Source organism: Balaenoptera borealis (assembly GCF_965194805.1).
Source record: "Balaenoptera borealis genome assembly, chromosome: 19".
NCBI lineage: Eukaryota > Metazoa > Chordata > Mammalia > Artiodactyla > Balaenopteridae > Balaenoptera > Balaenoptera borealis.
In genome coordinates this window covers 34,691,213-34,711,056 of record NC_138878.1, presented here as the reverse complement: position 1 = coordinate 34,711,056, position 19,844 = coordinate 34,691,213, and the positions used below count along the sequence as shown (strand labels likewise).

Sequence of the window (19,844 nt, the reverse complement as noted above, 5' to 3'; positions counted from 1 at the left end):
CCATCCTCCCAGTGGCCCCCGGGGTGTCCCCTCACCTTCCCGTTGCTCATGACCAGGATGCGGTCACAGTTGAGGATGGTGGTGACGTGGTGTGCGATAATCAGCGCTGTGCAGCCCCGGATGCCTTCACAGATTGTGCGCTAGATCAGGGTGTCCGTCTCCAAGTCAATGGAGGCCGTGGCCTCATCAATAAGGATGATGTGATGGATACGAAACGGGGGTGAAGGCAGCCTCCTCTGGCCGAGACCTGGGTCTACCACTAGTTCACCAAGTACCTTAGCTGGAAAATGAGGTCTTTGGACTAGGTTCAGAACCCACTTTGAGTTCTAAGTTATCCATCGCATTATGAAGAGAATCTTGTCTCAACCAAGAGCTAACTATTTTTTAGTGACCAGAAAATTAAGTTCTTAAAAATGAAAAAGTGCCAGTGGCAACCTCTTGTTTTATGAACCACCTTCCTATTTGTCTGAATTAACGTAGAGCAATGTTCCCCAAAGTGGGGGGTGGCCAGGCACACACCCTGGGTGGCACAAGAAATGGTGTAGCCAGTATACGGATAAACATACTTTTTACTTTAACATTTTTGTATGTCTTTCGTTAACAATATGCATTAGAAAAATCTAACTGGCACAGAAAGTGTGATTTTACGAATGCTCCTGTATAAGCTGAGGCCGTTTTTTAAAAGAAGTCATCACGAGTAAATCATAGGGTAGGTGGTACGCAGATACAACAAAAACCATTAAGTGATGACTCAAATTTGGGAAACTATATAGAGAAAGCAGCTTTCAAGCCAAGTGGCTAAGTAACTGTGAAATACAGAAGCGAGAGGTTAAGAAAGTGCTACATACATACCGCAAGTCCTGTCACCACTCTCTCTTAGCAAGAGGGGGCAAGTCCTCCCTCCTCTGAAACTTTCTCCCTGCTTCTGGCCCCACTGAGCTCTGCCTGCTCTTCCCCACAGCTCTGAGAGCCCGCAACAACATTTTTTGCATTGCTCATTAATTGACCATGTTGTGTGTTGCATGTGCATGTGTATACGTGTGCAAGTATGTACATACGTGTGCAAGTATGTACACACATGTGCAAGTATGTACATATGTGTGCGTGTGAAGGTGTGTGTGTGTGTGTATCACCCCACTTGTCAGGGAAAGTTGGCTCCTAACTAGCCCCTGTAGTACCTGAAATTACAGGTGACATATTTGGGAAACCTCAAGAAACACTGTCAGATGAAACTTTAAATATATATATCATTTTGCCCCAGAACAGCTGTCATCTGATTCTCAATTCTAATAAAGACAAGGGAGTATCCTGCATCCAAGTTTTAAAAGGAAAGCACAGTGGGCAGTTTTGAGTGAATACGTTTCTAGCCTTGTGGCTTCGTGTAGGAGAAGTGCGTTGGGGCTTGGCTGTGGCAGTCGGGATGCCAGGATCCAGAGGCCCAGGTGGAGAAGCCCCACCCCCTCCCCAGGCAGGTGCGCATGGAATGGCAGAAAGTGACACAGCAAACCCTTCTCGGATTTGTGGACAGAACCCAGCATGGCACCCAGAGTTCCATGTGCCCGAGGGAGAAAGAGCCAGTGTGTTTCCCACGCCAGGCATCGCCTGGACCCCTCACGCCTTGCCACCTCTCACCTTGGAGCTGCGGAGGAGAGCCCAGGTGATGCAGAGCAGCTGCCATTTTCCACAACTTCTGCTTGCAGGCCTTGCGGCAACTTTGAGATCTGTGATATTGGGGAAGATGCCCGTGCACCACTGTGGGGTAAGCCCTAACCAATCCCCTCATACCTCTCCTGTCACATTCTGACACTCCCCCAAACCCCCGTCTGTCTGTCTCTACACTCCAGCCACTGGCTTTTCTCTTCCTCAACTGTGCCTGTCTCCCTCCCCTCTCAGAGTCTTTGCATCTGCTAGTTCCTGTGCCTGGAATGTTCCCTCAAAGATTGGTGCCCAGCTGCCCCCTCAGTATTTGGTCTCAGTTAAATGTGCATCTTTACAGAGGCCCTGCCTGGCCACTCACTGCAGTCTGCAGGTCTCAACACTACCTACACAGCACTTGCCTCTGTCTGAAAGCGTCTCTCCTGAATGTAAGCACCAGGAGGGCAAAGCCGTACCCACCTTGCCCTTGCTATGCCCTCTGAGCTGGAACATACCTGGCTTACTGCTGGTGTCATCAGCCTTTATGCTTTATCTAGGGATCCCAAACCATCTCATCCCGTGAGATGATTTAATCCATGCAGAATGAGTGGAGCCCAGAGGACCATCAGGCTAAGACCAAGAATTCAGCCTCGCAGCTACTCACCATCTCGCTCAAGGATGTCCTCTCCAAGGCATCCCAGATCTGCTCATCTGTGCGGTGGTCAAAGGGGTCCAGGTTGAACCTGCCTCAGGAGAGGAAGAGAAGTGTTCAAGAAGCATCCTTGACCATTGAGCGGTCTGCCCCCCCACACAGCAAGTGACCAAGGATGGTTAGAGCTGGATCACCGGATCCAGAGAAGCCCATTGAACTCCCATGAATGGTCTTTCTTGTGCCTTCCCAGGACCCCTTCCTTCTTCAGGCAGCAGCCCCCAAGTCTTGTTTGGGGGCCACCTCTTCCCCAGCCATCAAGCCCATGTGGTCCAGGTGGAGCTCCACCACCTGCACCAGGGTGGAGCAAGGACTCAGGTAAAAGCAAACAAGCACGCGGTACTCCCTGGCCACAGTGATTGGCTATGGGTGGGAAGGGAACCCATCAGAATGTATCTCAGGATTTTGACAACAACCACCAGGAAGGGGGCTTGTTCTTTCTCACTAACTGAACAAGAGAGGCTGCAACCATCTCGTCTTGGGAGTGGGACACATGGCACCCCCCAGGGCCCTCATCGGAGCCCGAGAATGAAGCCAAGGCAGAGTGAGCGGGACACTGGGCCCTTGAATCAGCCTTGGCCTTCCCAGTATTGTGAGCCAAAAGAGGCCCTTTTAGCTTAAGCCACCTGGTGTGCATGTGTGTGTGTGTGTGTGTGTGTGTGTGTGTGTGTTAGCATATACGTAACATAATACTTATCATTTTAACCATTTGTAAGTGTACAATTCAGTGGTGTTCAGTACATTCACAATGTCGTGTAACAATCCACTAAAACTCATCACCACCAATAAAAAGTCTGCCCATTAAACAATCTCCTTCTTCCCGGCGCTCCCTCAGCCCCTGGTCACCTCTTTTCTACTTTCTGTTTCTATGAATTTGCCTATTCCTGGTACCTCATTTAAATGGAAATATACAATATTTGTCCTTCTATGTCCGGCTTATTTCACTTAGCATAATGTTTTCAAGGTCTATCCATGTTGTAGCATATATGAAATTTTCATTCCTGTTTATGGCTGAATGATATTCCATTGTGTGTATATATCACATTTTGTTTATCCATTCATCTGCTGATGGACATTTGGGTTGTTTCTACCTTTTGGCTATTGTGAATAATGCCATAAACACTGGTATACGAATATCTGTTCAAGCTCTGCGTTCAACCCTGTTAGGTATATACCTAGAACCAGAATTGGTGGATCATATGATAATTCTATATTTAATTTTTTGAGGAACTGCCAAATTGTTTTCCACAGTGCCCGTGCCATTTTACATTCCCATCAATAGTTCATGAGGGTTCCAATTTCTCAACATTCACACCAACACTTGTTATGTTCCTTTTTCTTTTTTCTTTTCTTATTATAGCCATTCTAGAAAGTATAAGGTCATTTTTTTCTGTCTCTTGCAGTGAAAGAATCCTAACTGATCATCCAGGCGACTGACATCAGATTGGGATCTAACTGGACTTTATACCTATTAAGGTTTGCACTGGCATTTGGCATAGGAAACATTATAAACCCTTTCCTGTTACGCAACCACTGAGTCCCGATTGAAACCCGTTCTTAACCTCTGCTTTATCTTTCCCCAGTTCTGGCAGCCGCATACATTTTGCGTGTAGAGCTAGATTGCATTAAAGAAGCAGAAGGTAAAATGCCCTATTTGCATGATATTTGATAGTTTCCAAAGCATTTTCACAGATGGGCTCATTGACATCCTCTTCCCCATGAGATGGATATACCCCTTGTATTGATGAGAAAATTATGGCTTATCAGTGTTAAGTGGCTTGTTCAAGGTCACACCACAAGTCAGTCTGAGAGACAGGATGGAATCAAAGATACTCAGAGATAAATGGAACCTTAAAGGGCAGAGAACCCAGGTCTGCTGTACTCCAGTCCACTCTTCCTGATGCAAGGGGGGAACAATCGCTGGTTAAGGGGTTGGACTACCTGGAGTTATATCTCATCTTTACCATTTATGTGTGTGTCTCCTTCACTTTTCCTCTCTAAGTTCAGTTTCTTCCCTTATAAACGGGGGTTAATAACAGTGCCTACCTCATAGGATTGCTGTGACAGTTAAATGACACAGAATATTAAAGCATGGGGCTGGCACATATAGATGCTCAATAAATGTTAATTCATACTTTTACTTCTCCTATACCTTGGCACCATAGATTTGGCCAAGTTCTACCTTAACACAGAAATCTATCATTAAATGTTATCTCACTCCTCTAAAACAACACAATCATTACAAAATTTTCTGTCTGTGCACATATTATGCACTCTTCCTGGAAAGACTTTCTCCCCTTTTTCCGCCAGGCAAGCTCCTACTTATCCTTCAAGACCCTACTCAAATGCCCACCCCCTCCTCCAAGAAGACTTTCTGGATTCCCCCAGGCAGAGTTATTTGTCCTACTTGTGGACTCCCTTAGCACTTAGTTCATATCTCTGATCTAGCAATTACCTCCTTGTATTATAATTTGACGGGTCTTACATCTCTACAACGTCCCCACCCCCAACTATACTGTGAACTTCTGGGGGGACCATGGGCAGTAACCATTCATCAAAGTGTCCCCAGTCCCTAGCACAATGTCTGGACCTGGCAGAGGCTCAGAAAAGGCAAATTAAGTGGGTGAAAGGATGAAGGAATCAATGAACAACAAGAAAATAAATAAATGGATGATCAGAGCTCTGGGGTAAGTTATCCTCTTGCCTCTAAGAATGCCACTTAAATATCCCTGGAACGTGCGGGGTCCAGCTTCATTTTTAATGTCTCATTCTTCCTCAGTCTCCATGCCTTGGGTTGGAGCAAGCTAGCAAGCACCAAGCAGCAGCACTAATCTGGATGAAGCTTAGTCCCCGAGTTGACTTCCAAGGAAATAGAAAGTATGGAGGGGGGTCTAAGAGACCCAGTTCTGCCTGCTTCACTGACGGGACTGCCTGGATTGCAAAGTGCATCCTAACATCCAGCCTGAACTCCCCAGTCGGCCCTACCCAGTGGGCGAGAGAAGAGAATAAACCACATCCAGACGTGGAAGGATGTGGTGAGCCACAGGGCAAATGCTAATAGTGACCTGAAATCTGACCAATCCCATCAGATTTTTTAAAAATAAAAGATGCCTGGCTTTTGTTTAGGACATCATGGTTTACAAAGTGCTCTTGTGTATATCCAGGCCTCATTCAATCAGTCCTCTGGAACATCTCGGAGAGGGGGGGGCAGGTGGGCAGGAGAGGACCTGTGTGCCAAGGAGAGAGCGGAGGCCCAGAAATTGAGGCTCTGGCCACAGCTGACCAGAGGCAGCCCAGCCCCGGAGATCCGTCCTGCAACTCCTGCTGGGAGCCTGTCCTCCGCACAGGCTGGCCTCGGCCCAGCGCTCACCTGATGGTCCCTGACAGCAGGACAGGATCTTGAGGGATAACCGAGAACTTGGACCGCAGGTGCTCCAGGCCGAGGCTGCAGATGTCCACGCCGTCGATGAGGATGCGGCCCGCGGCTGGTTCCACCAGGCGGAAGAGAGCCACTCCCAGGGAGGACTTCCCTGTGGGTCAAGAACAAGTGGGGCTCCGTCTCCTGAGTCTGCAGGAGGGGTAGCACAGGTCCGACCTGCCATCCAGCCCTGACCCACCCCCTCCGTGGCCTGTTCCTTGTCATCATGAGCGCTGAGAGGGCAGAAGAGGCCCGGAGTCTCCGCTCCAAGGGGTGTCCGAAACCACGAGCAGCTTGTTACTGCCTCAACCAGGAGGCGCAAATGGAGCCCCTGGATAAATCCAGCCCATACATATGTTTTGTTTCACACACACAACGTTATTGTTGTTTTTCAAATTCTTTGCCAGCATTTAAAAAAAATCCAAAGACCCAATATGCAAAAATTCAAACTGCATGCTTCTCTTGAAAGTCAGTAGAACCGGCAACACTGGTCCCATATCTCCCTGGGAAATAAGCAGCTGGAGCCAAGTGTAGCTGCTTCCTTGAGAGAGAACAGCCTTCAAGTTCAGTGCGCTGCCCTCCCCGCCCTCCTTTCATCACACCCCAGGCCCATTTCATGCATCTATTTTACTTGCTGGGCCCTAAAAGCATTTGAGTTTTCAACCTCTGCTCTCAAAGATAAGGTCAGTGTGAGCGGCAGCCATGTGGCTTGTTCACCTTTGTGTTTCCACGCCTGGCATATAGTAGGTGCTCAGTAAATACCTACTGGATGAATACAGTCAATTGGACCATCTCTACTGAGAGCTTCTCTATGTCAGACCCAGTCCTCTCAGCCCAACTGTGGGCGAGAAATAGAAAGGGAAGAACACACGAAAGAATATAGCTGGGAACTCGTCACATTGCAGTAGTGCAAGGCCTGCAGGGGCCTCAGGAGGCAGAGACCCACAAGGCTCCAGTCATCCTGGGGGGCTACCTGGAGATGCAGCCCGGGGAGCGCAAGGCTGGGGTCTGAGCGCTGTCTTTGAACAATGCAAGAAGTGGGAGGGGATGACCCTAGGGTCAGATCTCCCAAAAGTGATAGGAGAGGAAGAGAGGAAAGAAGTCAACCAGGAGAAAGGAAGTGGGGAGAGACAGGTGGAGAAGGAGGAGGCCGACTAGAGAGGTCTAGAGGGGGAGGGGAGGAGGAATGGGGGAGGGGAGGAGGAATGGAGGAGCCAGAGCCCTGCACGCCCCCTGCTGGAAGCGCTCGTTCCTGCACCCTGTTCACCCTTCCTGTCTCCCCGCAGGCGTTGGCCTCAGAGCCCAGACCACTGTAGCTCAAGGGCCCACGAACCCCGTTACTCTGTAACACACCCCTCTCCATCCCCACGGCCTTCACCACCAAGTCAGTCACCTCCCTCATTTCCTTATTTGATGACCGTTAACGTCTGTCCCCTCCACTGGAATCCCATGACAGCAGAGACCTTGGATTTTGTTCTCCCTGCACAAAGTGAGGGCCCAATAAATATCTTTGGGGTCACTGAGTAAGCACAAGTCCGAAAACAGGTCCGACACCCAAAAGGCCAACAATGAAGACGGGGGTACCCCGGACACTCAGCTCACCAGAGCCTGTCCTTCCCACAATGCCCACCACTTCCTGGCCATGAATCGTCAGGTTGAGGCTGTAGAGGACAATAGGCATGTTGTCTCTGTATTTCATCTGATAATCCTGGAATGTGATTTCCCCATGCTGCGGCCACCCGTGGGGACAGTTCGTGCCTTCTATGTGTAAAGCAGCTTCAGAGACACACATCTCATTTATAAAGAAAGAAAAAGAGATTAGTAGTTATCCCCCATCTCTGCCCATCCCCTGCCAACCCACTGGTCTCTAGCTGTTGGGTGTGTGGTGCACCCCAGCCTGCCCTGAACCAGGATCAAGCCACCACCATGTGATCAGAGGACACCCCAAGAGGAACATCCCACCCCCAATCACCTGAAATGCACATGATTTTATCCCTAAAGAGTGAGAAACCATATAGCTAGTCCCCTTGTTATTAACACAGAAAACTCTCTCTAATTTATTGTATGAGGCTCTAAAGAAACAGAATCCAGAATAATGATAATAAGGACAGCAGAGCTAACTCACCCCTGTGGGGCATGTTTTATAGCTCAGAGCCCTCATGCAGACTTAATCTCTCTCGATTCCTATCCTAGGGAGTAGGCAATTTTGGATGATTTCACAGATGAGGAAATAGAGGCTCAAACAGCTCAGATAACATGCTAACACCACACAGCTGGTGAGTGGACCACCGGGGACTCAAACCCAGGGCTGCCTGGCTCCAAGCCCACAGCTCTGCGTCAAGCACGGTGGGCGTATTGGAAGGAAGGTCTCCTCCTCTGGATATTGAGGGTAATAATTCAGTCAACCTCATTAAGTTGTTTTGTGATTCCAGGAAATAATCTACATATCATTATAGTGAACATTTACTATGGTTCAGGCACTATGCTAAGTGATTTACATGTGATGTTATTTAATCTTTGTAATAACCCAATGAAGTAGATACTGTGATCTGTCCCATTTCAGAGATGCGGAGCAGAAATGCTGAATAATTCACGAGGGTACACAGCTGACTCACGCGGCAAAGCTTAGACCTGAACCCAGGTGATCTGGCTCCAAAATCTGGGCTCTTAAATACTAGGACATAAATAGAAGCAATATTAATAACAATTATGATTGTCATCATTATTATTATTATATTTGGGCAAACCTCTCACTTCTAAAAAGGGCAGATCATTCCCTCTACATCCAAGAATGCCATGAGGGATGTGGTCAAAATGAGCCAATGGGTGTGGAAGAGCTTCTGAGAGATGATATGCACAGTTCCAGGGGAGATGGGGAGGAAGGACCAGGAGCCCAGCTGCCTCCTGGGAAAATCTCAGGGCCCCTGAGGTGTTGGGGCTTGCACAGGCCACAGAAGCTGAGCCCCAGGCTGGATGTGAGCCTTCTAGATCTCCCTGCACAAAGCCCAGACCTGTGTCCCACCTTCATGTACTGCAGCATCCTCTCCATAGCTGTAAAGTATGCCTCTGTCTCTGAACTAATCCGGACACAGGCCTGGAAGTTGGACGCCAGCTGGAACGAAGGAGAAGCATCAGGCTAGCAGGCTGTGGGGGTGAGCTCAGGCTCTCTCCACTCCTGAAGACTGGGAGTTGCCATTCCTCCTGAGCAACTCTTCAAACCAAGACAACTTCCCTTATAGGGATGGAGCAGATACCTCTGGTGCCCCCCTGAGGCTACTCCTAAGTTTCACTGAAGCTGTGGTTGGCAATTGTAGGTGAGCAACCCTACCAACCCCATTCCACCTCAGGAACCCTCTGCTTTCCATTGAAAGCCTTCATCCACACCACAGGAGCCCACTCAGCCCACGCCCAGCCCAAAAACACGGGAGTTACGGCCCTTGGGAGCAACCCTCAACTAACGGGGAAAAGAGCCAGTAGATGAAGGCTCCTGTCTCTCAGCCTTCAGGGGACAATCCTGGGAGTTGAGTGCTGATGACCTAGAGCAGTGACCTCAGTGACACAGTCTCACGGTGCAGTTCCTCCTTCCCTGTCTCGCGCTCCTGTTCCCTTGGTCCCCTTTCCAGGGAGCATCTCACAAATAATCTACCTGAATCTGAGTCCTTGTCTCAGTCTCTGCCTTCAGGGAAACCCAGGTTAAGAGGTGTCTCAGGGATTCTTGGGAATTGGAAGCACCATAGATGAGGAAATGGAGGTCCAAATAGAAGAAATGGTACACAGAGAATCACCTGGAAGCCGAAGGCAGAGCTGGGATGGGGACCCAGTCTTTATGCTCTGCACCCCCCAGGCCATGCAGAAGGTGCTGGGCAACAACTCCATTATACAGTCAGTCAACAAACTCTCATGGAGGTGCTGGGCCAGGCTCCATGCTTAAAGTGCAACAGACACAGTCCCTGCCCTCGAGGAGTGCCCAGTCGGATGGGGGGATAGGTCAGCAGAGAAGGCAGTATGACAGAGTCAGCCCACAGCACCGTCGTGGCCAGGGGACAGTCACCAGACAAGGGCCACAGGGAAGGCTTCCTGGAGGAGTTGGCACTGGAGCTACATTTTTAAGGAGAGGTGGGATTTAACCAGCTAAACACAGGTGGAGAGAGATGTTCCTAATAGAGGGACAACGTCTTGACAGTAGTAAAGTGGCAGCATACATTCAGGACCCCGCAAGCCATTTGACTGTGGCTAAAGCAAAGGGTGCAAGGAGGCCAGGGCCAGGGAGGCCAGGGAGGGAATGCCTATATAAGTCAGAGAAGGGGTCACCATCCTGAAATGACACTGAGCTGGGAAGGGATATCAGACACAGTTGATTGCCTATCCACAGCTGTTCCCCTCTTCCTTCCTTGCTAACACACCCTCTGTTATGTTCAGGTATCTACAGCTTGGAACTCCAGGAAGGCTTGGTTACTCCAAACCACTCATGTTAATCCCTCTCCTCTTGCCAATGACTGGTTTAGGAGTGAGCAATGACACAGCTCTGGCCAACAAAGCACAAGGAAGACTCAGATGCAAGCATTCCAGAAATCTACTCCTTGTTCTTACAAGGGGACACATGGACAAATTTATCTACTCTCCAGTCTTTGGCAGTTTCTGGGTGAGGATGTGCTGCTTGGGGCTTCAGCAACCATTTTGTGAACTTGAGTAGATAATCCTGAGGACAAAAATCAGGCGTGGATGCCAGAGCAGAAAGATCAAATGATCATGGGTTCATGCTAGGCCAGTAAATTAGCCAACAGAGAACAGCCCTACCCCAGCCTTCCAGTCACATAGGATAATAAGTTGCCACATTGTCAAGGCCATTTTGAATTGGTTCTGTGGCTTACTTTGGCTTGCAACCAGAAACATCTCTAATATTTGCTTTGCTAAGAAAACTCTTAGGGCTACAAAGCAACATGGTGTGTGATACCTGTCTCCCAAAGCCTGAGTTTCCTCAAGAGTGCATGCAGAAGTCAAAGTACCAGTTTGGCCAGAGGAGAGAGTGCATGTGGGGTCTGAGGCCAGATTTGAGGGCCTGGAATGTAGGTCCATGGCTTAGGTTTGGTACATAAGGAGACAGGGAGTCTCTAGAGGTTCTAACCAAGGCAGTAACATGAGGAAAACAAGAATTAAAGATTACTCTGGAGAGAGTGTAGAAGGTGCATGGGAAGGGGCTCGGGGGTGGGCGAGGCAGGGAGACTAGGAGGTTGTTACCCAGGATAGATATGAGACACTCAAACAGGGCAGCAGATGTTGAGAAGAAAGGATGAACCCGGGGTCATTCTGAAGTCATCACACCCCCAGGCAGAGCTCCTCCATGGTGGCCGGTGATGGGACAACTGGTCGACCTTGAGTGGACACCTCTATGCATGGTGCTCCTGGGAGAGCTAAGCCTCCACCCACTTCCTGCACCAGCACTGGACAACCTGGACACAGGGTGAAGCAGGCAGGGGCATCTCTGGCCTTAGTGACTCCGCGTCCCCCAGGACTCCAGTGTGGGGCCACTCCCCAGAGTTCTGGAAGGCTCAGGGCCAAGTCTGCACTAGGGCACGTGTGCATGTGCTTGTGCATGGTCGAGTGTGTGCTTATGTATGTGTGTGTCAGAGAGAGGGAGAAAGAGAGAGAGAAGAGTGTGCCCCACCATGGACAAACCTGTCTCTCAGCAGCTGTGGGAATATGAGCAAATTAACTCCAGAAACTCTAGTTTCCTATCTGTAAGCTGGGAACAATAACAGCAAACATTTATCCAGCATTTATTCTGGGCCAAGGTTGTTAACAAGCATGAACCCTCAAGTTTACATATATTCTTCACAAGTCCATGATTTCAGAACTTTTATTATCTCCCTTTTATAGAAGAGGAATCCCAGGCATAAGGAGGGTAACAGACTTCCCCAAAGTCACACAGCTGATAATGGACAGAGCCTGGTGTGAACCTGCACGTTCTAAACCACACATTCTTAACCACTTGGCCGCATCTCATGGAAGGTGGTGAGAGTTCAATGGAAGAAAGCACAGCAAGTACCCAGCAGGGCGCGGGGTCAGTGCAAGCTCCCCAATACCCTGGTTATGGCACGGGGCGGCTGTCTGTGGGCATGAACACTGCACAGCCTCCTGCGTGGGTCTGCACACAGGCATGGGCATGTGGGCACAGCACCGTATGTGTGTGCAAACATGTGTCTGCCACAGGGCTCAACAAGGAGCACGAGGGAGCCCCTCTGCACCCAAAAGGATGCCTCAGCGTGGGGCACATGAGACCTAAGCCCAGTTAGAGAGAAAGCATCCAGAGAGGATAGTTAACGAGTACCCCTGGGGGAGGGGACGGCCAGGATTCCCTGAGCCAGCATCTGGCCTCAGGCCCTTCGTGGAGAGCCCTTCCCCAGGACTCTGTGGACATGAACCTTGGCCCCACTGCCTGGCATGGAGGAACTCAGACCATGAGGCCTGCCAACTGCTACACCAGGGTCCCCCTGAGAACCCATTCTTAAAATTAGATTCCAAGACCCCGCCCGACAAGCACTTGACTCCGAATCCCTCCAGCTATGCTCTGCAGCGTGGCCCTCCTGTCAGCCCCACAGGCCTGGCTGAATCAGCCTGGCAGGCTGGGCCGAGCGCTCGGTTTCAAGCCTATACACTTTGAAGTGTGAGAGGCCTGCTCCAGGGGAGGGCTGGGAAACCTACATTTTCAACAGCTCCCTCGCCCAGATAACCTCAGAAAAGTTTGACAACTGAATCAGGGTATTAATAGTAAAGTGAAAAGACACCAGACAGGAAACCAAAAGGGCAGAGGTCTTGCCCTGGCTCTGCTTCTAACGCTCTGTCCATTCAGACAACTCCTTCCCCTCTCTGAGCCTCAATTTCCCCAGCTACACAATAGAAGGGTTGGACTCTGTTGTCTGTGGGCTCCCCTTCAATCCCAATATTCCATGATTTTGTCAAACACCTTTAAATACAGACTTCCCAGTTCAAAGGTGACAAGGAACCAGAACAAAGGTGCGGATTCAGAAAGCCAAGCACATCGTTCGTAAGATCACAAACAGCCAAAACCCAAGGTGTAATCAAAGTCCCATGGACCCCTGAGTCTGCCCACAGACCACAGGCCACCACCTGCCATCTGAGAGTCCCTCCCTCACCTGCAGGACAAGGCTGATAGCCATGGCTTTGTAGGAATAGGGGGCAGAGGAAACTCCAAAAAACGTGAACAAGGCCACCATCAAGGTCACCATGTTGGTCATGAGCTCCAGCTTCAGTGCCACCCATCGCGTGGAAGACAGAAACCTCAGCAGGTAGTTATTCTGTGCAACCGTCAGCCTTTTAAACCTGAGAAGGAAAGGACAACCTGAAAGCCACATGTGTTTGTCTAACCCAGGGTTTCCCGAGGTGGACACTGGTTGCTTCCTCCAGCATCCAGCTCCCCACTCTCATCAAAGAGCCAACAAGGAAAATTGAGAGGATTCCTTCCTACCCCTTTCTCAGCCATGGAGTTCACCTGACCCCAGATCTAGGAGTGGTCTCTGACCGATTTAGGCCTATCAGCAGTTCTCTTCCCCTGGCCTTGATGATTGGTCCAGGATGGGCAAGTTACCGTAACTGGGCCAATGAGAGTGAATACACGCCCAGATTTGTGAGTGAGTGAAGGGGAGTGATCCCTTCCTTGTACGTATCCACCTTGTTTACTGCTGTATCCTGGTAGGTTCTCAGTGTTGACTGAACAAATGTGTCACTCCAGGATCCCCTTAGTCCTAGTGTCTGCACAGTCCTTGGATCTCTCCAGTGCCACTGGGAGAGCTGGCACCATGGCTTATCCAATATTTCAGCCAACAGAGCACACACCATCTCACATGCCCCAATTTTCCCAAGCTTCAAGGCCACCTCAGATGCTGCCTCCTCCCCAAAGCCTTCCCTGATCCCCAGATGTGGGTCGTCGTTTTCTCCTCTGAACCCCCAGGGCATTTTACCTGCTCCTCTCCTATGCTGTCTTATCATATTCAACACTGTATTATTACAAAAACATACGTCTGTGTCTCCTGTCTCCCATTAGACAGTAAGCTTCTTGTAGTTCAGTGCAGACCATGTTTGACTGATCTTTACAAGTAGATAAGTTTATGTTACACAATTAAACTTCAGCAACAATCGTAGGATTTGTTTGTTTGTTGCAACAAACATTTAGAAGGCAAATCTGTGGGTGTGAATAGTGAAGAAAATTGTGTTATTTAGAGAGCCCTTGCTCTTTATAATTTTATTATATTTAGATACCTGTTTGGGAGCGAAAGAAAAAAGAAAACCAATGCAGTAAGTGCTAACACAGTAACACATCTTACCATTAATTATATTGATATATGTATATAATAGCCACAGATCTTTAAGGTTGACAAGCATTTTTCATATCACTTATATTTTTTATTCTTATAAGCACCATCTTCCAGATGAGGTTCCGGAGGCTCAGAGAAACAAATGGGATAAAACAGAGTTCTCTCTGATTCTTCTGAAGATGATCCTATTTCCAGATGCTCTGTTTCCTGGCTTCCTGCGCCCCACCACCCCCAGAGTCCCCATCACCCTCAGACAGCAGAGGGACTCACTTGCTGATGGAATCTTCAGTTTCTCCATAGACATGGATGGAGCTCAGGCCGTGCAGAGTGGTGAGGATGGGGGAAAGTAAAGGGGAACTGTAGTTCTCCAGGCTCTTGAACGCATTGATGGCCCTCTTGAACATTCTGCATCGAGAATGGGAGTGAGTGACCTGGGCCATCTACCTCTGGGACCCTCCAATTCTAGGTTGGTCCTAGACTCATACCCCAAGTCACAAACCTCATTCACAAGCGAAAAGAACCCACTCACCTAAAATAAACGAGGCAAACAATGAGTGTTACGACTCCCGTCAGCAGGACAGAGGGAGACGCCGCACTGACAATCATCAGGATGGTGGTCACCACCAGAATCAGGAGCAGGGACTGTTCAGCCACAGTGGGCAAGAATTGGTCCAGCTCATGCAAGTCCCCTGCAAAGCAGTTCAGGAGTCGGCCAGTTGGGGTGGTGTCAAAGAAACACATGGGGCAGCGGGACACCTGCAAGGACAAAAGCAGCCCAGGTCATGAGGCTGGCTGCAGGCCTTGCTTGGGGCTTGATGAAGACGCCAGGTACCCTCAGGCTGTGAAGAGGTACAGGGTGCAGCCTAAAGGGTATTCAGGGAAGGCAACATAGAGCAGTGGTTAAAAGCAGGGGCTCCAGAGTCAATTTGCCTGGACTCCAGGGCTGCCCCACTCTTCCACCTACTACTGTGGGCCTGTGGGCAAGTTACTTAACCCCTCTGAGTCTCAGTGTCCTCATTTGTAAAATGGGGATGACAACAATGCTTCAGAGTTGTGATGAGGATTGCACAACTCTGCAAATATACTAAAATATACAATTTTAAAGGGTATATTATCCGGCTTCCCCGGTGGTGCAGTGGCTAAGAATCCGCCCGCCAATGCAGGGGACATGGGTTCGAGCCCTGGTCCCGGAAGATCCCACATGCCGCAGAGCAACTAAGTCCGTGCACCACAACTACTGAGCCTGCGCTCTAGAGCCCGTGAGCCACAACTACTGAGCCTGCGTGCCACAACTACTGAAGCCCACGTGCCTAGAGCCCGTGCTCTGCATCAAGAGAAGACACTGCAATGAGAAGCCCACACACCGCAACAAAGAGTCGCCCCCACTCGCCATGACTAGAGAAAGCCCATGCGCAGCAATGAAGACCCAGCTCAGCCAAGAATAAAATAAATTTTAAAAATAAATTTAAAAAAATAATAAAAGGGTATACTATTGTATATTATATATTATATTATTGTATATTAAAAATATACAAGTTAAAAGGGTAAATTTCATGGTATGTGAATTATATCCTGATAAAACTATTATTTTAAAAAGAAAGGAAAGGGTGGGAGGGAGGGAGACGCAAGAGGGAAGAGGTATGGGGATATATGTATATGTATAGCTGATTCACTTTGTTATAAAGCAGAAATTAACACACCACTGTAAAACAATTATACTCCAATAAAGCTGTTTAAAAAAATAAATAAATAAAAACAAAAAAATAAATAAAAAGGAAGGAAACGATAATACATTAAAAGTCCTCAGAACAATACCTGCCTCCTGGTATTGGTATTAATACTAACTCTTACTCTTACTTTTTTCTCAGTAAAAAAGACAGGACCATTTCACTCAGTATCGCCAAAAATTAGTAGCAGTCATTCCACTGCAATTGCATAAGATGGAATATTGGGTAGATTTTAACCATGACTGCCCCTTCTTGAAGGTGGCATCCCAACTTGACCTCTAAAAGCAGTGGATGTGAGGTCCTTTGGAGATCAAAGAGCATTTCATATTAGAAAAGTTCTAACAAAACCATCTAGTTCATCCTCCTCACTTTACAGATGAGGAAACTGAAGCCCAGAGAAGGGGGAGCAGCTTAGTGACTTGCTCAAGGTCAAGGTTAACGACAAAACCATGACAGGACCAGGCCTCCCAAGGCTTCCCTCACCCCCAGCACAGCCACGTTCTTCACTGGAGGCATTTCTTAAAGGGTCAAGGCACGGACATTCTGACTACTGACCACTTTCATTTCCCCATGTATTTCTCAAGCCATAACACAAAACAAAGAAATGAATAGAAGTTAATAGTATCTAATAAAGCCAAAACTAAAGGAAGCAATGAAAGGAGAAGGGAGAGAGGAAGAAAATACACTTTGACTATTAATAAATTATAATTATTTGAGTCATGAAGTGTCCCTTACTTACAGCAGCCCTCATGGCAAACACCTGGATCCTGCTGACCAAGTATAGCTCATTTGCCATCTAAGGTGGGGAGCAGCAAACTTCAGAGGGGCCGACTGTGAGCTTCCTTGTTTTCTTTTCCTGCCTCTAAATTGTCTTTAATTTTATCTGCAGAATTTTTTGTTAAATACATGGGCTAACTAAAGCAAAAAGAATTGTCACAATCACTGTGACAAATCAAAGACTAAAACAATCACCCTCTCTAGGACGCTGAGCACTCATGGGGAGTGGGGTGCAGGGAGAAGGGCTCGGAAGCAGGACTCAGCTCAGCTGTGGCATGAAAGGAGTCTTTGTGAGAGCCCGTTCTCACGAGGGATTAGAAGAAAATGATGGGGACACAGGGACAGGGGCTCTGGTTGCCTACTTAAGTATCAAAATAATCTGGTTCTGTTTTTGTTGTTGCAGTTTGTTGATTTTGCAGTTGAGCCAATTTTTTCAGAGATTTGTCCTTGTGATTATTTAAAACTACAAAGGCAAATTTAAAATCAATAAAGCCATAAAAGGATGAGAAAAAGGAAAATGTTTTAAATATGAAATGTATTTTCTAATGAAAAAAACTTGAACATTTCTTAAAATTAAAATACAGAATATCTCTTTGAGGCCTGGGCACTAGATATTTCTAGAATCTGGGAATGCGGAGTCAGAAACTTAGAGACCAGCTAGCTGGTGCCACCACCACAGGCCAGGTGGTGAAGGGTGCCAGGCCTTGGGTAGAATTTCCCCTCTCCTGCCTTCTGGCTCCACCAAGCCAGTTGCTTTATCTGAGATGTGGGGAAATGCCCTGGCCTCACCCTCCTAAAATTAAAACACAATTTGCATTCAATCTACAAGGAATGATGGGTGGCCTCCTTGCCTCCCGAGATCCCTCTGAGAAGCCCCCTCTCTACAGTTCTGAGCTCCAGCCTTCCTGAACTCCATGCAGCTCCCTGGAAATGCTCTGCTTCTGCTCACCTCTTAATCTTGAACTGGCGAAATCCCATGCATCCTCAGGTCTTAGCGTAGAGGTCACTGCCTCCAAGAAGCCTTCTTGGACTCCTACCTTCCTTCCACCACCCCCAAGCTGAGGTTAGGTGCGTCATGTTCTTATGGCCCTGAGTGACCCACCCCATGGGTAACTCTGCACACCATAGTACAACAGCCTATTTTCTTGTCCCTCTCCCTCCTTAGACTATAAGGCCATGATGACCCAAACCATACCTGCATTGTTCATTTACCATTGTAAACCCAATGCCCACCCCAGAGCCTGGCACATAGTAATATTTGATAAGTGAGAGAGAGAAGGGATATTTCCAAGAGGTAGTGAAATACCGTAGACAATTTGGTATTCTAACCATAACACACATTCTAACCATAACACTTGTGGGGTTTCAGTTTTCTCATATGTAAGATGAGGCTAAAATACTCACTTCAAAGGGAACTTAAGGAAATTATAAGCAACCCTTTATGTGACAGTGCTCAGCCAATGGAGGCCAGCATTGGTAGCTGAGGTTTGACCCCCCCAGCAAGGGACACTAAACTTTTACAATCATGCTTCCACTGGTAGGAGAGTTTCAATGCACCTATCTCATTCTCTGGCCTGCTCCCACCCAGCTAGTGACCCAGTGTACCCTTACAACTATATGACATCCAGCTTCTGGATGCCTAGGACTGGGCCCAATTCATTTCTAACTTTCAATACCTTTGCTCTCAAAAAAAATGTGTAATGAATTAATGGTCCGGATGCCTTGCGAAGTTTTAAATTTGAGCCACTCGAGGTCAAAGCTACCCCCATCCTGCCTCTGCCTCTGCACACGCTCAGCTGTTTCCCCACCAACACTCACTTCCTGGACGCTTCAGGCCTCCTGACCAGCACAGTTCATGCCCCACAGCCCTCAAATACTTGGATCTGTAGCCTGTATGTGCAATGTCTGGGACCCCGTTCAATGAGTGACATGGCCTGGTCTCTCATCCAGGAGGAAATGCCAGGGCCTCTGGAAGATGCAGGCAGGCAGAGGTTCTCACTCTGTTCCCCAGCACTTTTACCAGCATTTTCGTTGAGAAGCTCTTCTGGACAAGTGGTCTGGGCCTGACCTTCCACCTGTAGTTCTTCTGCTGCCTTTGCTATGCCCTGCAACATGCCCTGGGGAGAAAACACAAGATGTGGATGCAGCGGGTGGTCCTCCGCGTTGGGTCAGGAGTGAGAGCGGGGTGGGGTGGAAATCACCTGTATGGCTTCCCCGTGCATCTTCTGGATGAGCTGGGCATATCGCCCCTTCTTCTGTATTAACTCACTGTGAATTCCTTTTTCACAGATTTTCCCGTCTTCTAACAAAATGATCTGGTCGCAAAACTCTAAATACTGAAGAATCAGAAGAAAGAAGGTCTTCAGTAAGCATACAAAAAGCTATTCAACTTCACTATTCAAAAGGAAAATGTAAATTTAAATCATGACAAGATATTTTATGCCACCAGTTTGGCAAAAACTTAAACACTGGACAACCCCAGGTGTTGGTAATGGCTGGGGTAAGCGGAACTCTTATAAAGTTCGGGGCGGGGAGGGGCTGTAGACTGGTACATCTACTTTGAAAGACAATTTGACAATATCTAGTAACGTTAAAGATTTTTGAAGAATTATGAACCAATAATTCTACTCCTAAAACACTACCCTAAAAAAAGCCCTCTCAAACACGTGCGTAAAAACACGTGTAGAAGCATGTATGTTGAAGCATTTCTTGTAAACGTGAAAAATGGGAAACAACCTAAATGTCCATCCTGGAGAAATAAATTCTGGAATATTCAGATTTTGGAATACAATGCAAGTGAGAATGAAATAAAATTCCATGTATTCACATGGAAGTTCTTAAAAATATAAAGTTGAGTAGAAAAGCAAATTACCGAAGGACACAGAAAGGAAAATGTCAATTACATAAAGTTTTTAAATATACAAAAGGACACTTGCTCACATCTGGAGATTCATATGTATGTTGTAAAAGTGTGAAGACATACACGGGAACAATGAACAGCCGAGTGAGTGGGGCAGGAAGGAGGGAAGGGAGTGTAATTGAGGGCTGTCAACGTTGGACTGTGTCATCTGGGTGGTAGATACATGGGCTTTCATTAGATTATTTTCTAACCTGTTCTTATGTCTTAAATATTTTATACCCAAAAATAGTAAAGCCAGGACTTCCCTGTGGCGCAGTGGTTGAGAGTCTGCCTGCCGATGCAGGCGACACAGGTTCGAGCCCTGGCCTGGGAGGATTCCACATGC

At 47.9% G+C, this 19,844-nt stretch overlaps 1 protein-coding gene across 1 annotated transcript in view; it reads right to left on the bottom strand.

Annotated features, from left to right (window-relative positions):
* Positions 1-19,844, bottom strand: part of ABCC11 (ATP binding cassette subfamily C member 11) — a 66,401-nt gene that overhangs the window by 8,731 nt on the left and 37,826 nt on the right. Inside the window, 13 exon segments of the mRNA XM_082370229.1 lie at positions 36-140; positions 144-200; positions 1,633-1,673; positions 1,676-1,721; positions 2,300-2,378; positions 5,715-5,874; positions 7,365-7,554; positions 8,785-8,874; positions 12,917-13,103; positions 14,366-14,500; positions 14,625-14,871; positions 18,464-18,716; positions 18,801-18,935. Coding sequence (XP_082226355.1) covers positions 36-140; positions 144-200; positions 1,633-1,673; positions 1,676-1,721; positions 2,300-2,378; positions 5,715-5,874; positions 7,365-7,554; positions 8,785-8,874; positions 12,917-13,103; positions 14,366-14,500; positions 14,625-14,871; positions 18,464-18,716; positions 18,801-18,935 — 1,725 coding nt within the window.